Source organism: Eubalaena glacialis, chromosome 10 (assembly GCF_028564815.1).
Source record: "Eubalaena glacialis isolate mEubGla1 chromosome 10, mEubGla1.1.hap2.+ XY, whole genome shotgun sequence".
Lineage (NCBI taxonomy): Eukaryota > Metazoa > Chordata > Mammalia > Artiodactyla > Balaenidae > Eubalaena > Eubalaena glacialis.
In genome coordinates this window covers 57211020-57235338 of record NC_083725.1, presented here as the reverse complement: position 1 = coordinate 57235338, position 24319 = coordinate 57211020, and the positions used below count along the sequence as shown (strand labels likewise).

At 35.1% G+C, this 24319-nt stretch overlaps 1 protein-coding gene across 2 annotated transcripts in view; it reads left to right on the top strand.

Moving 5' to 3' along the window:
- Window positions 1-22122, top strand: part of EED (embryonic ectoderm development) — a 32651-nt gene extending 10529 nt beyond the window's left edge. The window contains exons 4-13 of one of the 2 annotated variants that reach the window (XM_061202762.1): window positions 487-552; window positions 1608-1733; window positions 2382-2463; window positions 7395-7486; window positions 9294-9427; window positions 11961-12066; window positions 13245-13319; window positions 20339-20497; window positions 21231-21304; window positions 21721-22122. In XM_061202762.1, the coding sequence (XP_061058745.1) occupies window positions 487-552; window positions 1608-1733; window positions 2382-2463; window positions 7395-7486; window positions 9294-9427; window positions 11961-12066; window positions 13245-13319; window positions 20339-20497; window positions 21231-21304; window positions 21721-21847 (1041 nt within the window). In that variant the 3' untranslated portion in view covers window positions 21848-22122. The remainder of the gene's footprint in view (window positions 1-486; window positions 553-1607; window positions 1734-2381; window positions 2464-7394; window positions 7487-9293; window positions 9428-11960; window positions 12067-13244; window positions 13320-20338; window positions 20498-21230; window positions 21305-21720) is intronic. The other variant, XM_061202761.1, reaches the window with a different exon arrangement.
- The last annotated feature ends 2197 nt before the right edge of the window (window positions 22123-24319 follow it).

Here is a 24319-nt window from a genome sequence, read left to right as displayed (position 1 = left end):
AAAACTATCCAAAGACTTTAAAGCTTTAAAAGAGGATAACCCATGGGAATTCCCTGATGGTCCAGTGGTTGGGACTCCCTGCCATAGGCCTGGGTTCAATCCCTGGTCAGGGAACTGGGATCCTGCAAGCCTTGCGGTGCAGCCAAAAAAAAAAAAAGATAAACTACAATTTTAGGGAGTAGTTATACTTTACTGTGAGGTATTCAACTTTATTTACTTGGAAGAGTTGGTGCAATTACATGGATGAGATAAAAGTTGAAAACATTGGAAATAGAAACCATTATTATTACTGTAGTATTTAATATATTCTGGAAATTATGTGATGCATTAGGCTTTACAATAGCTTCCTTAAGTTTAAAGGAGCTCTTTTAAAGCAGTAGTTTCTGTAGCATCTTTGAGATACATTTGTGACTAAAATATGTTCAAAAGCTGAAGAGTGTGTTTCTACATTTGAGATAAAATTTACTGTATTTTTGTTTTCATTAGGTTACCTTATATGAATGTCACTCACAAGGAGAAATCCGGTTGTTGCAATCTTATGTGGATGCTGATGTATCCTTTCCTGGGTTTTCAATATTGTTGGCTAAAGAAATTGACTTTCAATAAGTACCCCAAAACTTCTGTAAATTAGTTAGTTCTCTAAAGTTATATTGTCCTTTCTTAACTTTAACCAATGCTATTCCTTCACTGTCACCCAAAAGATTCCTAGTATCTAGTTTTCCTGATTCCTAGAAAGCCATTATAGGGTGGATATGAAGGAGGACAGTGTGCGTGTCTGGAGATGAGCATTGGAAATCCTGTCATAGAAAATGATAGCAGAAACTTCCTGTTTCTTTGACCTTGCTTGGAATTTTATCATTTCAGGGCAGTTATATTGGTGAACTTGGGTTAATCAGAAGCTGTGCCTGGCAGTCATACCAAGTATTTGGTCATCAAAGCCTACAGGGAAAAAATAAACATGTGCAGTTTGTTTAGGAAATACTGTAAAACATGGGTTTATAAAGAAAAAGCTTTAAAAAGCCAAAGGGTACAACAGTCAAAGCTTGGTGATAAGACTTCTTCCAGATCCATTTGAAAAAGCTAGCAAATAAGAAAAAGCAGGAACATTTAGTCTTCCCTTAGGTGATAAGAAAAGAAGTGACCTGTAGCCGTATTGGGAAGGTCTCACACAGGAAAAGGTGGAAAACTGAATAGTTATTGATCTTTATCTAGAGGCACATAGAGTTACTGAGATAGAGCCAGGATCAGCAAATTACAGCCTATAGAGCTGGCCACCTGTTTTTGTAAATAAATTTTTATTTGGGACACAGCCATGCCCATTCATTTACACATTGGCTATGGCTGCTTTCAAAAGACAGAGATAAATAGTTGTGCAAACAGCAAAATAGTAATCAAATCTGAGTGGAAGGACTGGATTTGTTTGATCATTTGGTATAGATTTTAGACCTAAAATCTCCATTGGTTAAACCTGGTAGTGTAAAGAAAAATGGGAACTTCTTTGTCAAAAACTTCAGCAGTTCTTTGGAGGTTTTTGTGAATAGTATTGTGATCATTGATGTGTTTACTTTCCAAAAACAAATTTATATTTCTTAACTGGCATTTCTTAGGCTGATGAGAACTTTTACACTTGTGCATGGACATATGATAGCAATACAAGCCATCCTCTGCTGGCTGTAGCTGGATCTAGAGGCATAATTAGGATAATTAATCCCATAACAATGCAATGCATAAAGGTGGGTTTTCTTGTTAAATTACAGATCTGCTTTTTTTTGAACGCACACCTGCGAAAGCTTGTCATGTTGAATTTAAAACAGAGTCAATGTCTGTGCAATTTCTAATTTGGTTTGTACTTTGCCTATTGCTTCATTTAGACAAGTCTTTTGAGACCTTTGTCACACTTGGGGAATGCAAATTAAGGAATAAGTGGGAAAATTTTATCATTTGAACTATTTTCTTTTAAAATAATTTCTGTCCTTTTGTCTTGCTTTAGTCTGAGAGGCTTTAAATGAACAATAAGAAAAGAGTGAGCTCATTTTCCAAAATCCCCTAAATAGAGGGTATAGAGTCAAGAGCACCTTGTAAAGAACTGAAAAGTGAAGCCTTGGAAGTTGATACTAAAAGAAATTTCACAAATCACTATAACCTTGGGGGTACATTAGAATCATCTGATAATCTTTTAAATCCTTGCTGTGGCTCAGAATATCTGCAAATGGGACTTGAACATCTTTTATTTTTCCTTCAAGTTGGGTGCTTTTAATATGCAGCCAAGGTTGAGAACCACTACTTCAAGTGAAACTATTTTTCCATTCTCCTAAGATTAATGAAAAAGAATTTATTGATTTTTATATGAAAGTTGAAGAAATGTTTTAAATTTATTATAGCACTATGTTGGCCATGGAAATGCTATCAATGAGCTGAAATTCCATCCAAGAGATCCAAATCTTCTCCTGTCAGTAAGTAAAGGTAAGAGAAGCAAATGTTTCTTTAGTTCTATTATTTGGGAGTGAGTTTTTTATTTTAGGGACAAACTGTTCTAAGGAAAAAAGCCAAATTTAAAAAGAAGTAAGTTTTAGAAAAATCTTAGGCTAGATTAGCATCTCCAAACCAAGAATTGGAGGATGGGACCTTGAAATACACAGTTAACATACGATGTAAATAAAATAATTGGTACTGAGGATTAAGTGTGTATTACCCTTATTTACCATATTGCATTATGATAGTTTTAGAACTTTATCTGCAATTGAATTATCATATTAAGCTTCATTAATTTTAAGTGGCAGATCACCAAAGTTATGACATTTTTAATAGTTTGAAGGTAGTTTTGCAAATCATCTTACCATTCTTTCCAATCATGTAGTAGGAAATAATGCATCTGAAGATCGATATTGCTTTTTTTTGACTCTCTCTATATAAAACTTTTGTTTTATAAAGGATCCCCTGTAGAATTCCTTACAATGCTAAGTTATCCAGCGTAAGCTCTTTGAAATTTTTTCCTTATTTATAAAGAGAAAGCATTGCTTTGCTCTGTATGGCTGTGTCGGCATTATAAGTTTATTCTGGGTTCAGACAGTCCTCTTAATCATTCTTAATCATTTCTGAGCTCTCTAAAATGATTTGGGTTGTTCTTTTCTCTACATTCTGTTTTCGATTGCCCTTTCTCATTTCATTTCTACATTATTATTCTAGTCAAGTTTATTCTTTTAATGGCTTGTCACACCGATAACCTCACCCCCACAATCTGCTCATATTAAAAGATGTCCTCAAATTAAAACTCTTACATGAAACATGTTTCAGTGTGATTTTTCTTTAACTATCAAGGCTTGTTTGGAAATAGACACCTAAGAAGAGAGCTGATAACTTTTTCTCTTCTCTTAATAACATTAGCTGGGCTCAGGTATTCCTTTACAAGTAACATAGGCCATAATGCGTTACTTGTTCTTAATGTCACAACTTTTTAACCCTGTTCTTCCCCCACTGTGTCAATAAGAGCATTTTTCAAACAGCTTTTCAAAATGAATAGGAATTTTTCTGTAAGTAATGCTCAAGGAAGGAAAAGACAACCTATAGAAAGGAAAAAATATTTGCAAATTATGTATCTAATAAGGGACTTGTATCAAGAGGTCATACAGCTCAGTAATAAAAAGACAACCAAATTAAAAACAGCCAAAGGTTTTGAATAGACATCTTTCCAAAGAACTTGCACAAATGTCCAATAAGCACATAGAAAGGCACTCAGCATTATTAATCATTAGGGAAATGCAAATCAAAAACACAGTGATACAGGCGAATTCTATCAAACATTTAGAGAAGAGCTAACACCTATCCTTCTCAAACTCTTCCAAAATATAGCAGAGGGAGGAACACTCCCAAACTCATTCTACAAGGCCACCATCATCCTGATACCAAAACCAAAGATGTCACAACAAAAGAAAACTACAGGCCAATATCTCTGATGAACAAAGATGCAAAAATCCTCAACAAAATACTAGCAAACAGAATCCAACAGCACATTAAAAGGATCATACATCATGATCAAGTGGGGTTCATCCCAGGAATGCAAGAATTCTTCAATATACACAAATCAATCAATGTGATACACCATATTAACAAATTGAAGGAGAGAAACCATATGATAATCTCAATAGATGCAGAAAAAGCTTTTGACAAAATTCAACACCCATTTATGATAAAAACTCTCCAGAAAGTAGGCATAGAGGGAACCTACCTCAACATAATAAAGGCCATATATGACAAACCCACAGCCAACATCATTCTCAATGGTGAAAAACTGAAACCATTTCCTCTAAGATCAGGAACAAGATAAGGTTGCCCAGTCTCACCACTATTATTCAACATAGTTTTTGGAAGTTTTAGCCACAGCAATCAGAGAAGAAAAAGAAAAGGAATACAAATCAGAAAAGAAGAAGTAAAACTGTCACTGTTTGCAGATGACATGATACTATATGTAGAGAATCCTAAAGATGCTACCAGAAAACTACTAGAGCTAATCAATGAATTTGGTAAAGTAGCAGGATACACAATTAATGCACAGAAATCTCTTGCATTCCTATACACTAATGATGAACAATCTGAAAGAGAAATTAAGGAAACACTCCCAGTTACCACTGCAACAAAAAGAATAAAATACCTAGGAATAAACCTACCTACGGAGACAAAAGACTTGTATGCAGAAAACTACAAGACACTGATGAAAGAAATTAAAGATGATACCAACAGATGGAGTGATATACCATGTTCTTGGATTGGAAGAATCAACATTGTGAAAATGACTCTACTACCCAAAGCAATCTACAGAGTCAACGCAATCCCTATCAAACTACCAATGGCATTTTTCACAGAACTAGAACAAAAAATTTCACAATTTGTAAGGAAACACAAAAGACCCCGAATAGCCAAAGCAATCTTGAGAAAGAAAAACATAGCTGGAGGAATCAGGCTCCTGGACTTCAGACTACACTACAAAGCTACAGTAATCAAGATAGTATGGTACTGGCACAAAAACAGAAATATAGATCAATGGAACAGGATAGAAAGCCCAGAGATCAACCCATGCACATACAGTCACCTTTTCTTTGATAAAGGAGGCAAGAATATACATTGGAGAAAAGACAGCCTCTTCAATAAGTGGTGCTAAGAAAATTGGACAGCTACATGTAAAAGAATGAAATTAGAACACTCCCTAACAACATACACAAAAATAAACTCAAAATGGATTAAAGACCTAAATGTAAGGCCAGATACTATAAAACTCTTGGAGGAAAACATAGGCAGAACACTATATGACATAAATCACGGCAAGATCCTTTTTGACCCACCTCCTAGAGAAATGGAAATAAAAACAAAAATAAACAAATGGGACCTAATGAAACAGAAGCTTTTGCACAGCGAAGGAAGCCATAAACAAGACGAAAAGACAACCCTCAGAATGGGAGAAAATATTTGCAAACGAAGTAGCTGACAAAGGATTAATCTTCAAAATATCCAAGCATCTCATGCAGCTCAATATCAAAAAAAAACAACCCAATCCAAAAGTGGGCAGAAGACCTAAATAGACATTTCTCCAAAGAAGATATACAGATTGCCAACAAACACATGAAAGGATGCTCAACATCGCTAATCATTAGAGAAATGCAAATCAAAACTACAATGAAGTATCACCTCAAGCCAGTCAGTATGGCCATCATCAAAAAATCTACAAACAATAAATGCTGGAGAGGGTGTGGAGAAAAGGGAACCCTCTTGCACTGTTGGTGGGAATGTAAATTGATACAGTCACTCTGGAGAACAGTACGGAGATTCCTTAAAAAGCTAAAAATAGAACTGCCATATGACCCAGCAATCCCACTAGGCATATACCCTGAGAAAACCATGATTCAGAAAGAGTCATGTACCACAATGTTCATTGCAACACTATTTACAATAGCCAGGACATGGAAGCAACCTAAGTGTCCATCGACAGATGAATGGATAAAGAAGATGTGGCTCATATATACAATGGAATATTACTCAGCCATAAAAAGAAACAAAACTGAGTTATTTATAGTGAGGTGGGTGGACCTAGAGTCTGTCATACAAAGTGAGGTAAGTCAGAAAGAGAAAAACAAATACCGTATGCTAACACATATATATGGAATCTAAAAAAAAAAAAAAAGGTTCTGATGAACCTAGAGCAGGACAGGAATAAAGAAACAGACGTAGAAAATGGACTTGAGGACACGGGGAGGGGGAAGGGTAAGTTGGGATGAAGTGGGAGAGTAGCATTGACATGTGTACACTGCCAAATGTAAAATAGATAGCTAGTGGGAAGCAGCTGCAGGGCACAGGGAGATCAGCTCGGTGCTTTGCAACCACCTAGAGGGGTGGGATGAGGAGGGTGGGAGGGAGACGCAAGAGGGAGGGGATATGGGGATATACGTATGCATATAGCTGAATCACTTTGTTTTATAGCAGAAACTAACACAACACTGTAAAGCAATTATACTCCAATAAAGATGTTAATTAAAAAAAATGATACAACTTCACACCTACTAGGATGACTATAATCAAAAAGACAGACAATAAAATATGTTGACTAGGATATGGAGAAATTGGAACCCCCCTCATCGATTGCTGGTGGGAATGTAAAATGTAAGGACATTGAAAAACAGTCTGGCAGTCCTAAAAAGTTAAACATAGAATTACCACTCCTAGGTGTGTATGTCTTCAAGAGAAATGAAAATATATGTCTGCACAAAAACTTGGACACAAATTGGAATCAAGAAATCATTTTTGTAGCAATGTTAATTTCCACTAACACAATATATTACTGCCTCTTAGTGTTACCTATGTAATATGTCAATATTCATGTACAGTATGGACGTTGCTATATTTCAAGCTCTGCATAGTATTGTATTTATGAATATTGCTGTCTTTATTTTGTTGCTGATGTTTAGTGGAAAATTAGATTGCTCAATTTACAGTTATAGCATGTTTGAAAGGTCTATAATACTCTAAAATTATGTCACTATATATGTTTCAATCCTATTTTGGGATTTACTATAGAAATCTTATAAATCTACTTTGTCCTCTTCAATTTGTAAATGTGGATATGGTAGAGAGAAAAGCTAGTACCTTGTTCTATGGCATATGCAATAATCAAATTTAGGACCAGAGAAATGTTTCTTTCTTATCTTGAAAGTATGAGCTCATGCCTAGTTAAATCTACAGGTGATATCAATATTTTAAGTTCCTTTATGGTATGGATTCCTTCTTAATCTTTACTGTGAGTAAGTTTAGTCCAAACTTTGGTAGCTTTTTCTTCTTTAAAGAGCTTTTGAAAGTTCACAGTAAATGAATGATAAAAGTTCATATTAATTTTTTTATGTCTGTACTAGATCATGCTTTACGATTATGGAATATCCAAACGGACACTCTGGTGGCAATATTTGGAGGTGTAGAAGGGCACAGAGATGAAGTTCTAAGTGCTGTAAGTTGAAAGCTACAGGGCAGTGACCTTCAGGTGTACAAAGCTGTGAACAATACCCATAGAACTCTTTCCTTATAAGAAAGCATGTGGTTTGTTTCATCTAGTCTGGCAGACAGTTATTTCATTTACTTGTGACAGAGAGGGTTTTAACTTACAGATGAAGAAGTAAAGCAAATAGGCTCTTTGTGTTTTATCTGTACTCAGTGCCTGGATTCTCATGAATGAATGCTATGAACTTGTTCTTTTCGTTTTTTAATCTAAAATCACCAAGTTAACGTTTGTTGTTTCTCAGTTATTAAAGGAAAAGGTTAACCTACTTGGTAATTAAGAAACTTTTTCATCTTTTATTTGAAGTTGAAATACAAGTTACTCATTTCTAGGAAGTGTTGTTCACACTGAGTTTTAGATAACTCTTCCCTTTGATGGCATGGTGTTATCTTTATACTTATGTATTATAATCTATTGATCTATTGTAATGATATAAATGTTTTTAGTCAAGTTTCAGATTTTTATGTTATTTCAGGTTTACTTGTGTTCTGTGTAGAGCTTACTTATTTAGTAGCCTTATAGCTCATTTCTTTTCTTCTTTTTTTTTAAAACTATTTAAAGGGGCACCATATTTTGAAGCTTGTGACATTTTAATTGGAGGTACTAACTATTCCTATAGTTAGGGTTTGTATACTTTTGTGAGAATTATACCTACCTTAAAGGATTTTCTAGAACTTGCAACTTGGATTCTCTAGAAGTTGCAATAGCAATCTCCACCTGGCTTTATGTGTGAAAAGACTACTGTCCTTCCTTAAAAACTAATGAGAGCTCCTGGCTCTAAGGGTGTCTTGTTGCTGTTGACGGTGAGGTTATTAGGAAAAGAGCAGCTACCAGACTTGTGGATTCAATAAACACCAAACCTAAAGCTCTCAGGCTGTGTAAAACAGTGTTCATGATTAATTCAAAGGTTGGATTAACAGAGTATCTAGATTAGTGAGGAAAATACTCTCCTTAAATAGAACTCTCTACTGTTATTTCTTAAAATGAGAGCAGGAGTCTGTATCTCTTCTCTGTAACAATAGGAGTTCACTGCTAGAAGGATTGATGTGTGAGATTTTCCTTAACACATGTATGTACCATGTGCTAAATTAAATATCATCTCTGTGCCTCAGTGTCTCATCTATGAAATGAGGTGGAATAAGGTTATAATGGATGATCTGTTAGGAGCTTAGTAAAAATTAGTAAACAGCAAATGAAAAAGTTTAAATATCTTATTTCCTTTTTTAGACATTTTTTCCTTTATTCATTTAAAAAGTGAACTCTAAAACCAAGGTACCTGAAGTGTTGTGACTTAGGTGTACAAATAAACTAAAATTTCAATTGTTTAAGGACTCATAATTTCACATATAGATGTCAGTTTCATTGCTTGATCAGGGTTAGACAAAGAAAAGTAACATAACCATTTAGGTTTTTATGTCATAGAATAATTGTTTTACCTCATCATTCGATTCACCTTCAAAATCAAGCAAAGGAAATATTTGAATAAAGATAATTGAATAGATAAAACTAAATTCAGTTTACTTTTTTGCCTTCCATATTGTATAAGCTCATATATTGTGGTGGTGACACATCAGTTAAAATAAATCTCAAAAGCAGTAAAAACTTTGTGATTTATGGCCTACATATATGAAACCCAAAATGTTAGTATGGTGGTTTGAAATACAATTTTCACAATACTGGACATCAGATGAAAATTAGATAGCATAATTTGGGGAAATAATTTATATATTTAATTTAAGCTTTTCTGTTTTACATACAGGATTATGATCTTTTGGGTGAAAAAATAATGTCCTGTGGTATGGATCACTCTCTTAAACTTTGGAGGATCAATTCAAAGAGAATGATGAATGCAATTAAGGAATCTTATGATTATAACCCAAATAAAACTAACAGGTAACAGTTGTAGTACTTAAAACAATTTGCTATCTCATGCTGTTGAATAGCGTTTTACTTTTTCCAAAATTGTTGTATAAGTCTCCAACACTGATTTTAGAATCCCCTTTTAATAACTTTAAGGTATAACTTACATGCCATAAAATTCACTGATTTTAAATGGAAGGCCTTTATTTTTGTCTAATATGTTTGTGGCTCATTTTTCAAAATCCCTTTCAGTTGTATTTTTATCTTAATTTAGTAGCACATTTCACTTATTTTTATTTAGGTATGCATGTGCTAATGTTATTAGCACTGCTTGTCAATACTGTAAGTTCTAATTCAAGACAGTAAATTATAATTTTATTTTTATTTTTATTTTTCACTCATAATGAAAGAGCTTTATTTTCAGTCCTTAAATTTCATATGCCTTGAAACTATTATATTGATTATGTTTCTAAGAAGATAAAGTATTTGAAAACTCACACATCTGTGTAAGATGATTATATAAACAGAAGAAGTAAATCATAATTTTAAATGGGGTTCTTAGCTTTGATTCATGATAACATAATGCTTTCCTTTAAGTGATACTCACTTCATTAAATGGAGAAAATTCAAAAGCAGGAGCTTTGAACCAAGGGGAGGGACTAGCTATGGGAACTTGGCAGTTTTCTTAGTATATTTTTGAAAAACCTCAACTCTTAATTCATTTACTATCTTTTTTAGAATCTTATCAAGCTATTATTAACACTTTCACTGTGACTATCATATGTTTGTAAATGTTAACTTTGTTTGCACTTTTCATTTTAGCAGAGTTAATTTTCTGGTTATCAAGCCAGATTATTAATAGATTGGTAGTTGAATTTGTAATTATCAGTAAATATTTTAATACACAGACATGCATCAGATCTCAAGCCTCTAAGAGTTAGTATGACTTTCAATTTTTATTTTAAAACACCAGGGCTTAGTATAATATTCAGTTTATGTTTTTATATTTTCTAGAGCTCTGAAATAAATAGAAGTTATATTTTACAGCTTACAGAAAATAACAGTGAATTATGCTGGTCTTCTTGAGAGAGGTTTAACCATAGATTATAATACATATTTGGCTAAAACGTAATTAATAAAATTATAGCAGTTAAGAATTTATATCAGATCATTAATAGCATTTTAATGTTTTAATAAAGAAAAAATCCAGGAGTTCCCTGGTGGCCTGGTGGTTAGGATTCCAGGCTTTCACTGTCATAGCCTGGGTTCAATCCCTGGTTGAGGAACTGAGATCCTGCAAACCGCAAAAAAAAAAAGAAAAAAAGAAAGAAAAGAAAAGATCCCAGAATTTGAATTGGAAAGAGTATTTGAAATGATTCAGCCCAACATCCTTTTTACACATGAGGGAAAAGCAAAGAGAGGACATGTGAGTTGCCCAAGACACAACTAATTCATGGTATATGATACTTCTGCAGTTACTTCAGTTTAAAAACTGAATCAGGGGCTTCCCTGGTGGCGCATTAGTTGAGAATCTGCCTGCCAATGCAGGGGACACGGGTTTGAGAACTGGTCCGGGAGGATCCCACATGCCGTGGAGCAAGTAAGCCCGTGAGCCCCAACTGCTGAGCCTGCGCTCTAGAGCCCACGAGTCACAACTACTGAGCCCGTGTGCCACAACTACTGAGGCCCATACACCTAGAGCCCGTGCTCCACAACAAAAGGAGCCACCACAATGAGAAGCCTGTGCACTGCAATGAAGAGTAGCCTCTGCTCATCGCAACCAGAGAAAAGCCTGCATGCAGCAGCAAAGACCTAATACAGCCAAAAATAAAATAAATAAAAATAAATAAAACTGAATCACTTACTAGATTAGAAATATTAGGTATACATTTAATTAAGAATTGGTAACAACTTCTCTAGTTTATGGTCTTCTCACAAACATCTTTAAGGAAAAGTTGCGCCATATTTTACTTTTCTAAATACAGGAGAAGTTCTAACTAATAAATGTCAAACTCCTGTCAGATATCATCTTCAGAAATTGTTGTTCTGGGCAGGATTCTCACCTAACTTTACCTTTAGCAGACTTTGAAATGATGTGTCATTGTTCCTAAAAGATAATTATCTTTTGAAATAATCTAGATATGTTTACTTTCATAGACCATTAATGTTTAATTTTAAAGGATTGAGTAGGTAACTTAGTATTTTCTATGAGAAATTTTCAGCTCTGTAATCAGGTGTCTTTGGTTATTGGTTAGGATAGCCAGAATTGAAGTGATTAATTTTGGCCTATATGTAGTAAGGCAGGAAGGTGCAATTTTTATAAATGAAATTTCATAGGATGAATACAAAATTCAGTTGAGAGCTAATAATGGCGTAAAATGTAGAAACAAAAATGGAATGAGATTTTAGCTCCGAGTAAACAGATAAGAAGGTATTTAGTTTTGTAGAAACACAGAAGAATTAGTATTCATATATTTTATTTTTCAAAGTTTTATAAATCCAAAAAGGAAAATTAGTGAGCTTTTGCTACACGTTTTTCTCTTAACTTTTGATATTTCCATTTCAGGCCATTTATTTCTCAGAAAATTCATTTTCCTGACTTTTCTACCAGAGACATACATAGAAATTATGTCGATTGTGTGCGATGGTTAGGTGATTTGATACTTTCCAAGGTATGGTAACTGCTGTTAAGCTGTATTTCCATTGTTTGCGTGAGTTGGAACTTTGCAGGGAGCACAGTTTTTTATGCAGTTGGTAAATTGGATAACAGATGGGAAATTGCTTTTTTTTTTTTTTTTTTTTAAGTCTTACGAGAACTTCGAAAGATTTGGAAATTTGTTTTAGACGTAAAACATCCTGATGAATTATAATTTGTGTTCCAATAAGATGAAAAATGTTAACTTGCAAGTTGATACTGTTCTCTGATATCCAGTGTTATTGTAAAATAACCAATATCTAAAGCCAGTAGTGTGGTTGGGTTTTTTTTTGTTTGTTTTTTTTAATGTTTGTGTTCATTTCAGTAAACTTACATGTACAAAAACAGACAGATGGAGTTGGTTCATGGGATGTAGTTTGCCAACCCCTGCTCTAGTATGTTGATACATATGTTTATATATATATTTTTTACTGATAATTTAGAGAAGTTGGTGGTGATGTCATCTGAACATTTAGGATTGTCAGATTTGGAGAAACTGCTATCTAGTTTCTTTTCTTGATACAGGTTTCAGGGCATTTCACATTTTCTTGGGCAGAGCCTGATTTATTTTTTCCTTGGCCATGAGGGTATAGTTTTACCTTTCTATTTTTTAACTTTTGATCTTGAAATTAGATTCACAGGAAGTTTCAAAGACAGTTCAGAGAGGTCCCATATTGCCCTTCACCCAATTTCCCCCATTGGTTATTACATCTTACATAGCTATAATACAATATCAAATCCAGGAAATTGACATTGTACAATGTGCGTGTGTAGTTCTATGTCATTTTATCACATGTGATTTTGTCATTTCAAGAATGTTACAGTATGGGACCTTTTAAGATTTTTTTTTTCACTCAGTATAATGCCATCCAAGTTGTTGTGTGTATCAATAAGTCTCTCTTTTTACTGCTGAGTAGTATCCCATGGAATGGATGTACCACAGTTTATTTAACCTTATGCATCTATTGTAGGACATTTTGATCGTTTCTAGTTTGGGCCTATTACAAATAAAGCTGCTATTGAACAATCGTGTATAGGTTTTTGTGTGGACTTACTTAAGGTTTCACTTCTCTGGGATAAATGCCTAGAAGAGCAATTGCTAGGTCATGGTTAAGTTCGTTTAGTTTTTTAAGAACCTGCCAAACTATTTTCCAGAGTGGCCGTGCCATTTTACATTCCCACCAGCAATGTATGAAAGATCCAGTGTCTTCGAATCTTCGCCGGCATTTGGTATTGTCACTATTTTTTATTTTAGCTGTTCTGATAGGTGTGTAGTGATACATCATCGTGGTCTTAATTTGCATTTCCCTGATGGTTAGTGGTGTTGAACATCTTTTTCATGTGCTTATTTACCATCCATATATCCTTTCAATGATGTCTCTTCATATCTTCTCATTTTCTGATTGGATTGGTTTTTGTTTTGTTTTGTTTTTTACTGTGTTGAGTTTTGAGAGTTCTTCATATATTCTAAATATAAATCCTATGTCAGATAACTAGTTTGCAAATATTTTCTTCCAGTCTGTAGCTTGTCTTTTCATCCTCTTAACAGGGTCTTTTGCAGAGCAAATGTTTTTAATTTTGATAAAGTTCAATTAATTTATTGATTTTTTAAAAAAATTATTATTTTATGGATCATGCTTTTGATATTGTGTTTAAACGCTCTTCACTGAGCCCTAGGTCCTAAAGATTTTCTCCTGTGTTTCCTTCAAAAAGTATTGTAATGGTTTATGTTAAATTTAATGGTCCATTTTAAGTTAATTTTTGTATGAGGTTTAGGTAGAAAGTTCATTTTTTGCCTATAGTTTTCCAGTTGTTCCAGCTCCGTTTGTTCAAAGCCTATCTTTCCTCCTTTGAATTGCTTTTGTACTTTTTTCAAAATTGTTTGGCCATACTTGTATGAGGCCGATTCTGGTTTTTCTATTCTGTTCCCTCTACCAGTACTACATACACAGGCTCGGTTACTCTAGCTCTATAATAAGTCTTGGAGTTGGTAGAGTGATTTCTTCCACTTTATTCTTTTTCAATATTATTTTAGCTATTCTGGTTGCTTTGTCTTTGCGTATAAATTTTAGAATAATCTTGTCTACATTTACTAAAAATCTCTCTGGGATTTTTTTTGGGGGGTGGGGAGATTTTGATTGGAATTGTGTTAAACCTGTATATCAGTTTGGTGGGGAATTAATATCTTTACTCTGCTTAGTCTTCTGGTCCTTGACTATGGTATGTCTCTCCATTTAGAGTGACTATAATAAATGGTATTTCTGATTTCCATTTCTTTGTGTTTATTGCTAGTATATAGAAATAAATTGATTTTTGTGTATTGATCTTGAATCCTTCAATCTGTTTGAACTACTTATAGTTTAGGAAGGTTTTTGTTTGTTTTTGGTTAATTACATGGGATTTTCTACATAGACCATAATTTCATCTGCAAATAAGGACAGATTTTATATCTTCCTTTCTGAACTGTATTTTTCTTAATTTCCTTTTCTTGTCTCATTTCACTGGTAAGCTTCTAGTCCTGTGTTGAATAGCAGTGTTAAGAGCAGACATCCTAGGCTTGTTTCTGATGTTAAAGGGGGAAAGAATTCAGTCTTTCACAAGTATGTATATCAACTGTATGATTTTTGTAGATGTTCTTTATCAAGTTGAGAGCTGTCCTTTTGCCTAATTATTTCAGAGTTTTATCATGAATGGGTGTTAAATTTTGTCAAATGCTTTTTCTGCATCAACTGATATGATCACTGGTTTTTCTTTTTTAGCCTGTTAATGCAGTGGATTGCACTGATTGTTTCTGAATATTGTATCACTGGAATAAGCTTTACTTGGTCTTGCTGTATAATTCTTTTTATATGTTGCTGAATTCTATTTGCTAATATTTTGTTAAAGATTTTATATGTATTAATGAGATATGATATTGGTCTGAAGTTTTCTTATTTATATTGCCTTTGGTTTTGGTATCAATAATACTGGCCTCTAGGCCTAGAAATTTTTGAGGAGGAGTTTAAAAATTAAACACTCAGTTTCCTTAAAAGTGAAAAGGTTATTCAAATGAACCGTTTCATATCGGGTGAATTGTGGTAGTTTGTGCTATTTGAGGAGTTGATCCATTCCATCTAATATAAAATTTATGTGTGGAGAGTTGTTTGTAGTATTCCCTTATTATCCTTTTGATATCTGCAAGGTCTCTAGTGATAGCCCCTGTTTCATTCCTGAAATTAGTAATTTATGTCTTCTCTTCTGTCACTCTTTTTAAGGGTTTGTCAAATTTTTTTCTGTTATCTCCTGTCTTCCTTCTTTCCTTTAGTTTGCTGTGAGTTGTTTTTGTTCTTCTATTTTTACGACGAGAGCTTAGATTATTTAGTTGAGACTTTTCTAATGTAAGCATTTAGTGCTATAAATTTCCCTGTCAGCACTGCTTTAGCTGCATCTCACAAAAATTTTGATATGAAGTGTGCTGTGTAGTTTCTAGGTGCTAGGAAATTTTCTTGTTATCGTTCTCTTATTGATTCTAGTTTGATTCCATTTTGGTCAGAATATACTCTTTATGATTTTGATTCTTTTAAATTTTTTGAGATTTGTTTTATGACCCTGTTTTGGGTATGTTCCATGGGAGCTTGAAAAGAATGTGTATTCTGCTGTTGGGTGGAGTGTTTTATAAATGTCAGTTAGATCCTGTCAGTTGACAGTGTGGTTGAATTCTTCTATGTCTTTGTTGATTTTCTGTCCACTATTCTGTCTAATAATTAATAAATTATTGAGAAATAATTGTTGACGTCTTCAACTGTAATTGTGGCTTTTTCCCTTTCTCCTTTCAGTTCTGTTAACATTTTGCAGCTCTGTTGGTTGGTGTATACACATTTGGTATTGCTTTGTCTTGGTAGCTTGACCCTCTTATCATTATGTAAGGTCCATCTCTGTCTCTGGTAAATTTTTTGCTTTGATGGCTCCTTTGTCTTACAGTAGTATAGCCATTCCTGCTTTCCTTTAATTAATGGTATATCTTTTTCAAACCTTTTTTTTTTTAGTTTATTTATTTATTTTTGGCTGTGTCGGGTCTTGGTTGCTGTGCGCGGGCTTTTTCTAGTTGCAGCAAGTGGGGGCTACTCTTCGTTGCAGTGCACGGCCTTTTCGTTGCGGTGGCTTCTCTTGTTGTGGAGCATGGGCTCTAGGGTGCATGGGCTTCAGTAGTTGTGTCACACAGGCTCAGTAGTTGTGGCTCACGGGCTCTAGAGCGCAGGCTCAGTAGTTGCGCATGGGCTTAGTTGCTCCGCAGCATGTGGGATCTTCCCGGACCAGGGCTCGAACCTGTGTTCTCTGCATTGGCAGGTGGATTCTTAACCACTGCACCACCAGGCAAGTCCCATCTTTTTCAAACCTTTTACCTTTAATCTACATGTATTGTTATACCTGAAGTGAGTTTCTTAAAGACAGCATATAGTTGGGTCATATTTTTTTAATTCACTTTGCCAAACTGTGTTTTAGCTAGTATATTCAGACCATTTATATTTGAGCCTTAACTTACCAATTATTACGTTAAGTTTACCATTTAATTTTCTTTCATTCTTTTCATTTCTCTGGGTTTTTTCGCCTATGTGCACATATTTTAGAATTCCAATTTGATTTATCTATACTACTTTTGAGTATATTTCTTTGTGTAGGTATTTGCTCTGGGTGTTACTGTATATATATATATGATATATACGTGATCAGTCAGTATATCAACATTTTACCACTTCAAGTGAAGTATAGGAAGCTTACCTCTCTCTCTCTCCTCCACTTATAATTGTCTCAAATATTCCCTTTACAATTGAGAACTTCATCAAAGAGTATTACAATTTTTGCTTCAACCGCCAAACAGAATTTTAAAACTCGAGAAGAAGCAGAGTGTTGTGTTTACTCATTTTGCTTTTTCTGTTGTTCATTCCTCCTTTCTGATATTCCAAGATTCCTTCTTATATCATTTCCTTTCTGTTCATCAAACTTCCTGTAGCCATTCTTTTAGAATGGTGACAAATTCTTTTAGTTTTTCTTAGTCTGAGGATGTCCTCATTTCCCCTTCATTCCTGAAGCATATATTCACTGAATATAGGATTTTGTGTTGATGGTTCTTTTCTTTAAACATTTGAAAAATGTTGTTCCCCCTCTTTCTGGTCTCTGTCATTTGTAATGAGACATCTGCCATCATTGAATTGTTTTTTTCCTATAGGTAAGGTGTTCTTTCAGGATTTTTTTTTCTTCGTCTTTAGTTTTCAGAAGTTTGAATGTGATATGCCTGATATTGATTTCTTTGAGTTTATCTTTTTTGGGGTTCACTCACCATCTCGAATCTGTAGTAGGTTTGTCTTTGGGGGACATAATTTGTCCCAGATTTGGGAACTTTTCAGCCATTATTCAAATTCTTATTTAGCCCCACTTTCTCCCCCCTCTCCTTTAGGAACTCTAATGATGTGAATATTATATTTTTTGTTTGGTCCCTGAGACTCTATTATTTAATAAGTATGTTTTCTTTTGTTCAAATTGGGTAATTTCTATGTTCTAACTTTAAATTTACTGACTCTTTCATCTCTCTTTTTTTGCTGGTGAGCCCTTCAGTTGTTTTTTATTTTGGTTATAGTTTTTTTAGTTCTAAAATTTACATGTGATTCTTATCTTTTATTTCTTTGCTGAGACTTTTTTATTGTTTTAAATGTGTTTGTAATTTCTCATTGAAGCATTTTTATGATAGCTGCTTTAAAATCCTTGTCAGATAGTTCTAACATCTATGTCATCTCAGTGTTGGTATCTCTTGATAATATTTTCTCATTAAAGTTGAGATTTTTACATTTCTTGGTATGACAAGTGAATTTTGATTGAGATATTGATATTTTGGTTACTGTTAGGAAACTCTGGATCTTACTGATATTTAAGCAGGCTTCCCTTGATAAATTTTCAGCTGGGGAAGGGGAGTGCTGCTTCATTATTGGCAGGTGGCAAGGGAAGTTTAGGTTCCCCACTTGGTTGACTTGGTGATGATGTCTTTTACTACTGAGGTGGGAGTTCAGGCTTTTCACTGGGCCTCAGGTGATACCACCCTAGCAAGAGAGGTTGGGAGGCCTCAGTACTGCTCCCTGAGTGGTCTCCACTGACACTGAGAGTGGTGGGTGGTTGTGAACATTCTGACTCTCTGCTAGGCTTCCTCTAATACCACCCCAGGCAGAGGAGGAGGAGGAGAGTCACCTCATTACCCTGAGGGGTAGAGAGGAGTCAGGGTGTTATGTATTTGAAGTGTTTAGTTATCATCTGAGAAGGGACCCCACTGGGACTTTGCTGGTCCACATGTGTGGATGGGTCCACTGTTTTTTCTGTGGTATTAAGTGTTTACCTGAAAATTTTCTCTCATGCTAGGTTGCCACTTTCCTGGTCCTTTGCAGAGAGTAGGCTTTTGTTGGGGCTTTTTTTTTTTTTTTTTTGTCTTCACTTGTTAGCTTTGTTGAGTTGCTACCTTCTCTAGCATCCAGTCTGGGATACATAAAGAGGCAAAAGAAAACCAAGCAACTCAATGTCCTTCATGTCCCAGGGCCCCTAACCAGTCTGCCTCCTCCCTACCCTTCAGACTTTTAAGCTGTACTTGACAAGATAAATAGGAAAAAGTACCTCTACTTCATCTGTTTTGGAAGCAGAATTAAAAAAGGAGTAGCTCTAAAATTTCTGCTCTTAGAACTTAATCAGATGATATAGGAAAGGATTTCTGCATTTTAGATGGGAAGCTGAACTGAATATTGGTGGTCTCAAATCTGGCTCCACATCAGAACTATTGGGAGGACATTGTAAAAATAGATTCCTAGGCTTCATCCCCAGATATTCTAAATCTGGCATAAGGACCTGGGAATTTGTAATGTTTAAAAACTCTCTAGATGATTTTCTAGTGCAGCCATCCATTAGTGCAATTATTTAGTTCTCCATGAGGAAACTCCACTGATTAAGGATCCTTTACCAGTATAGTCAGTAAGAAGCACTTAAAGAAGTATTTTACATTCTGCTGCTTTGGCCTCCCCTCTCAGAGTTTGTGATTCAGTAGGGTTGGGGTCAAGATGAATTTTTAAAGAAAGCTGTACAGTCTATATCAATCCAATTGTGTACTTAGTTAAGAGTCATCAGACTAGGTGATCTCTAAGATACTTTACAATAAAGAACTTGTATAACAGATCCATATCCCTGGGATTTCATATAATCCAAAAAGGGGAGAGAAGAAAAAAAGCATATTGTCCACTCCCTAATCTCCCCGTGACCCCACAGAGCTACCACATGGGGCTGTTAGGCTGTATCCTGTAAAGTTCCAGGAGGCATTCTTCGCCTGCACCAGGATTTCTCAGTCCTGGCCCTGTGGACGTTGGGTAAGACAGTTCTTTTTTGTGGCAGGAGCTGTTCTTTGCCTTGCAAAGTGTTCAGCGTCTCTGGCCTTTATTAACTAGAAGCCAGAGACATTGCCAAATATCCCTTAGCCAGCAAATCACTGACCTACACAGGAATATAAATAGTGCCCTCTGTTTTGCATTTTTTCCTCTCATTCTGTTCTTTACCACTTGCTGCTTAAAGAGAATATATGTAAAGGTTCAGTGTTGCAGGACAGGGAAGGTGTAACTCAGCCTATTTTAATCCCATCCCCTTATCAGTGTCTTGATATTGAACCACTGCTTTTATTGCCTTCTGTATAATCTTATCTCTAAGGCCCCTTCTATGAATTCATTAGCTTTCCTATGACGTCTCTTGAGCACCTATCATGTAGTGCAGACAGAAGGATTAATAGTTAACCAGATATAAAGGGAACCACAGGGGTTTAGAAGTGGAATGGGGAAAGATTAAACTAGCGAAGTAAGCAGGGGCCATATTGAAGAGCTGTGTATTCTAATCCAGTGTTTGTAATTTTACCTTTGCTATAAAATACTTCAAGTCTCTGGATGCTGAAGTATCTAAAGCTGAATTTGTTTTGGTTTGGAAGAGAAATTGTGACTTCAAAAATGAATATTCTAGACAGTGTAATGCTTTTGTACTGTTAAAATCTGTTGATAATCAGACTTCTTGTCCGTAAGTGTGGATACTGACTCTGTAAATATAAATGAATGTATATCGCTGGACTCAGTAGATGGATAACCAGGTTCTAAGAGCTGTGAGTTATGAAATGATAGTAGAGAAAAAGCTTTGTTTTTAAAGTTTAAAATTCAGTTCTTTGATTAACATTTCTTTTTTTCTCATTTCTGTCTTTTTTAAAGTCTTGTGAAAATGCCATTGTATGCTGGAAACCTGGTAAAATGGAAGATGATATAGATAAAATTAAACCCAGTGAGTCTAATGTGACTATTCTTGGGCGATTTGATTACAGCCAGTGTGACATTTGGTACATGAGGTTTTCTATGGATTTCTGGCAAAAGGTAGCAACATATTTTTACATCGTGAAATTATTTGACTTAAAACCATGGCAATTTTAGTTTTCTCTGTAGTGTATCTGTATTCTATTACCTCTAAGTTTAATCTACCTTGATTTTTTTGTATTAATTGCTTTGGCCTTTGATGTTATTTATTCTACCCTTTTGGCTCTGCACACCATCTGCAGTGCTTATTATAAATAAAATTGACAGGTGTCAATGGTGGCAGTTAGGTGTTTACTTTCCGTAACATCTGTTACTAAGATTTATTGTTTTGGATTAGGGTGTTAATCTTTTTATATAGAAAACCAACGTGGAAGATAGAGACAAAATATTAGTTATCTAAAATTTTTTTTAAATTTGGTGTTAGAATTTTGTGATAACAAATTACTTGGGTATTTATTTCTATATGAAAGCTTTGGAAATTTCCTATGGCTTTTACTACAGTTCTTTAAGGCAGAATAAAGAGTACATGCTAACTATGTAAATAAATTGTAAAGTTCTTTGTAAATTTGCAAAATAACCTCCTTATTTTACTCAAGACATCTTTGTGAAGCATTAGTTGCTCTTATCCTCATTTACACAATATAAGAAATGTAAGATGCAAAGAAATAACCAAGAACGTTACCATAGGCTGGAGCTGATGTTTTTCTGAAATAAGAAAGATGTCTTAGGATTGTTTGAAATCTTTATAGCTTATTTTAATAATTTGATTTTTTTTTTAAATATGTTTATACAGATGCTTGCATTGGGCAATCAGGTTGGCAAACTTTATGTTTGGGATTTAGAAGTAGAAGATCCTCATAAAGCCAAGTAAGTATTTAGAAATTCCTCTTCATAATTTCTGACTTTTTCTCCAAAGTGTTATGTCAGCATAGAGGAAGGCATTGCAAGTATCAATTACATCCTTAAATCATTTGTAACATTTACATTCTCAGAGTATTGTAAAGTATTTCTTTTTTATTCTAATAATGATTGTTTTTCCCAAGTACTTTGGTAATAAGTTATTTCTCTTTTTTTAATATAAGTTATATGGTGCCTCTTGGATTTAAAATATACCCAAATTTTATGAAATTTGAGATTGGGCTCTTAGTGAAGTGTATTCTGGTTTCAAGTGCTTTCTATATGACTTGGAACATCTATTCATTTTCTGATTCATTGTTTTAAGTTAGATACTGACAGCATTATATATGCATGGTATTTAACCTGTTGTCATGTTTTCTCCCTAGATGCACAACACTGACTCATCATAAATGTGGTGCTGCTATTCGACAAACCAGTTTTAGCAGGGATAGCAGCATTCTTATAGCTGTTTGTGATGATGCCAGTATTTGGCGCTGGGACCGACTTCGATAAAATACTTTTTCTCAATCAAAATTAGAGTGTGTTTTCTGTGTACAGTAGAACTAACGTACCTTGCTAGTAAGGGCACATAGAGCATTTAGAGTTGTCTTTCAGCGTTCAATCAAGCTGAGCTGAATGTAGTGATGTTTACATTGTTTACACTCTTTGTACTGTCTCCTGCTCAGACTCTACTGCTTTTAATAAAAATTTATTTTTGTAAAGCTGTGTTGTATTTTAGTTTATTTTGTTTTGTTCATTGTGATGAAAAGAAATGTTGAAAGTAATAAAATCACACCTTATCTTTTTGCAGTGATTATTATTGTTTTATTTGTGTAACTGGAGAAAGCTATATAATATAGTGATTAAGTATAAGCTCTAGAACAAACTGAATTTTAATCTTGGCTCTGCCACTAACTGACCTTGGGTAAGTAAAAGAATCAAGTGATTTAATACATGTGAAGCAATTAGAACAGTACTTGACTACACTAAACCCTTATCTTTATTGGAAATTGTATTTCCTATGGTTTTATATTTCTTAATGATTTCTTCTATAATAATTTTGTAATAAGTAAATTCTGTAAGAGTTGTGACATGTAATGTTGTAATAACCTATCTTTATAGTTAAAAAATATTATTGCCATTCGATTTACAACTTGGTCATTAGTAATCTTAGGGAAATACTATCAGTAGAGCAAGGGAGGAGAGGACATAGAAGCTTAAATGCAATGGGTTGAAAAATGAAAGAAATGGGGAGTACGTTTGTATAGTCAGTTATTGTCCCCTTTTCTAGAAGGGTATTGGTTAAGAGGAATAAGTAAATTGAGGATATCATAGGGTTGAAAGTAGTTGGTGGGTTTTCCTGGTGGCACAGTGGTTAAGAATCCGCCTGCAGGTGCAGGGGACGCGGGTTTGAGCCCTGGGCCGGGAAGATCCCACCTGCCGTGGAACAACTAAGCCCATGCGCCACAACTACTGAGCCTGCATTCTAGAGCCTCTGAGCCACAACTACCGAGCCTGCGTGTCACAACTACTGAAGCCCGTGCGCCTAGAGCCCGTGCTCCGCAACAAGAGAAGCCACCGCAATGAGAAGCCCACGCACAACAACGAAGAGTAGCCCCCGCTTGCCACAACTAGAGGAAGCCTGCGCGCAGCAACAAAGACCCAACTCAGCCATCAATCAATCAATCAATCAATAAAAATTTATTAAAAAAAAAAGTAGTTGGTGATTTTTGTCCCAAACATAGGGTGCTTTGTGCACAGTGGCAAGAACTGAATTAAAGGGACTTCCCTCGTGGCGCAGTGGTTAACCTGTTGTGATTTGTAGAAAATGACTATCATTTTGGAATTGAACTGGTGGATTTCTAAAGAGATTCTTGGTGTTTTGTGGTTATTTTCTGATGCAGAGCAAGACTTCAGATGAATAAAAGCAGACTCATTTCACCTTCCTTGCTTCAGTTACCCCAGGCTGATGTGAAATGTAAAACGGGTGATTTCTGTTATGTTTTGTGTAATGAGTGAGTGTGTATTTGTGTTTAATTCTAAAACCATTTAATCATGGGTTGTCAGAAAATCATTGTGAGTAATGTATAGCACTCTGTTGGCCATTATTTGATTTTTTTTTGATGCAAAATTACTTTTTAAACCACTAAAATTTTGTATAAAAAAAGTTTGATTTATCATTCTGAAAGACTGATTGCAAATCAAGGTTTTAATAATCCCAGTTCTGAGTAGCTACCTATGTTGCTGTATTGTTTCCCTCAAATCCCTGAAAATAGCTGGCTGCAACAGGGTTTGTAACTCTTGGAAGTCAAAACCCTTTGTGAAGGGCCTTCTAAAATAATAATTTATTACCTTTGCCTTAAAATGTGAGCTCCTAGTAGATAGGAGAGAATCACTTATTTATAAACTTAATTGGCCAGGTGTGCAAAGCATTGCATTAATTAGGTCCCTGTATAAACCTGTGCCGTGCAATGGTTCCCAGATGCTGGTCGGTGGAAAGAGTGAGTGCACCAGAATCATTAGAGAGCATATGACTGATCTCTGAGCCCCAACCTGAGAGATTTGAATTCAGTATTTTTTAAAAAACTCACCCAGATGATTCTGCTGCACAGATTATGCTTATTTTAACCCAGCCCCATACAACTTTCCACAGTCATTTGAAACTTCTCTGTGGCTAACTAGTACCTCAAACTCAGGTTCAAGGCTACTGGTGGGAGTGGTGGAGAATTGTTAATAGTTCTTCTGTTGGGTCACCTCTGTGTCTGGGATTTAGCATTGTTTCTGTCCCAGTTCTCAGATTGGGGCCTGATTCAGCTTCCTGCCAGGCCTGCCCTCTTTCTACGGCCTTTCTCTGTAGTCTTCTGGGCCACAACCAAGATCAGGACATCCAAGAGAGACAGCTGTGAACAGACTGGGGCTTGACAGGGACTGTTCAAGACCCCATATAGACGAGTCTCTCTCTTCTTCCTGGCCAGGGCCCCTCAC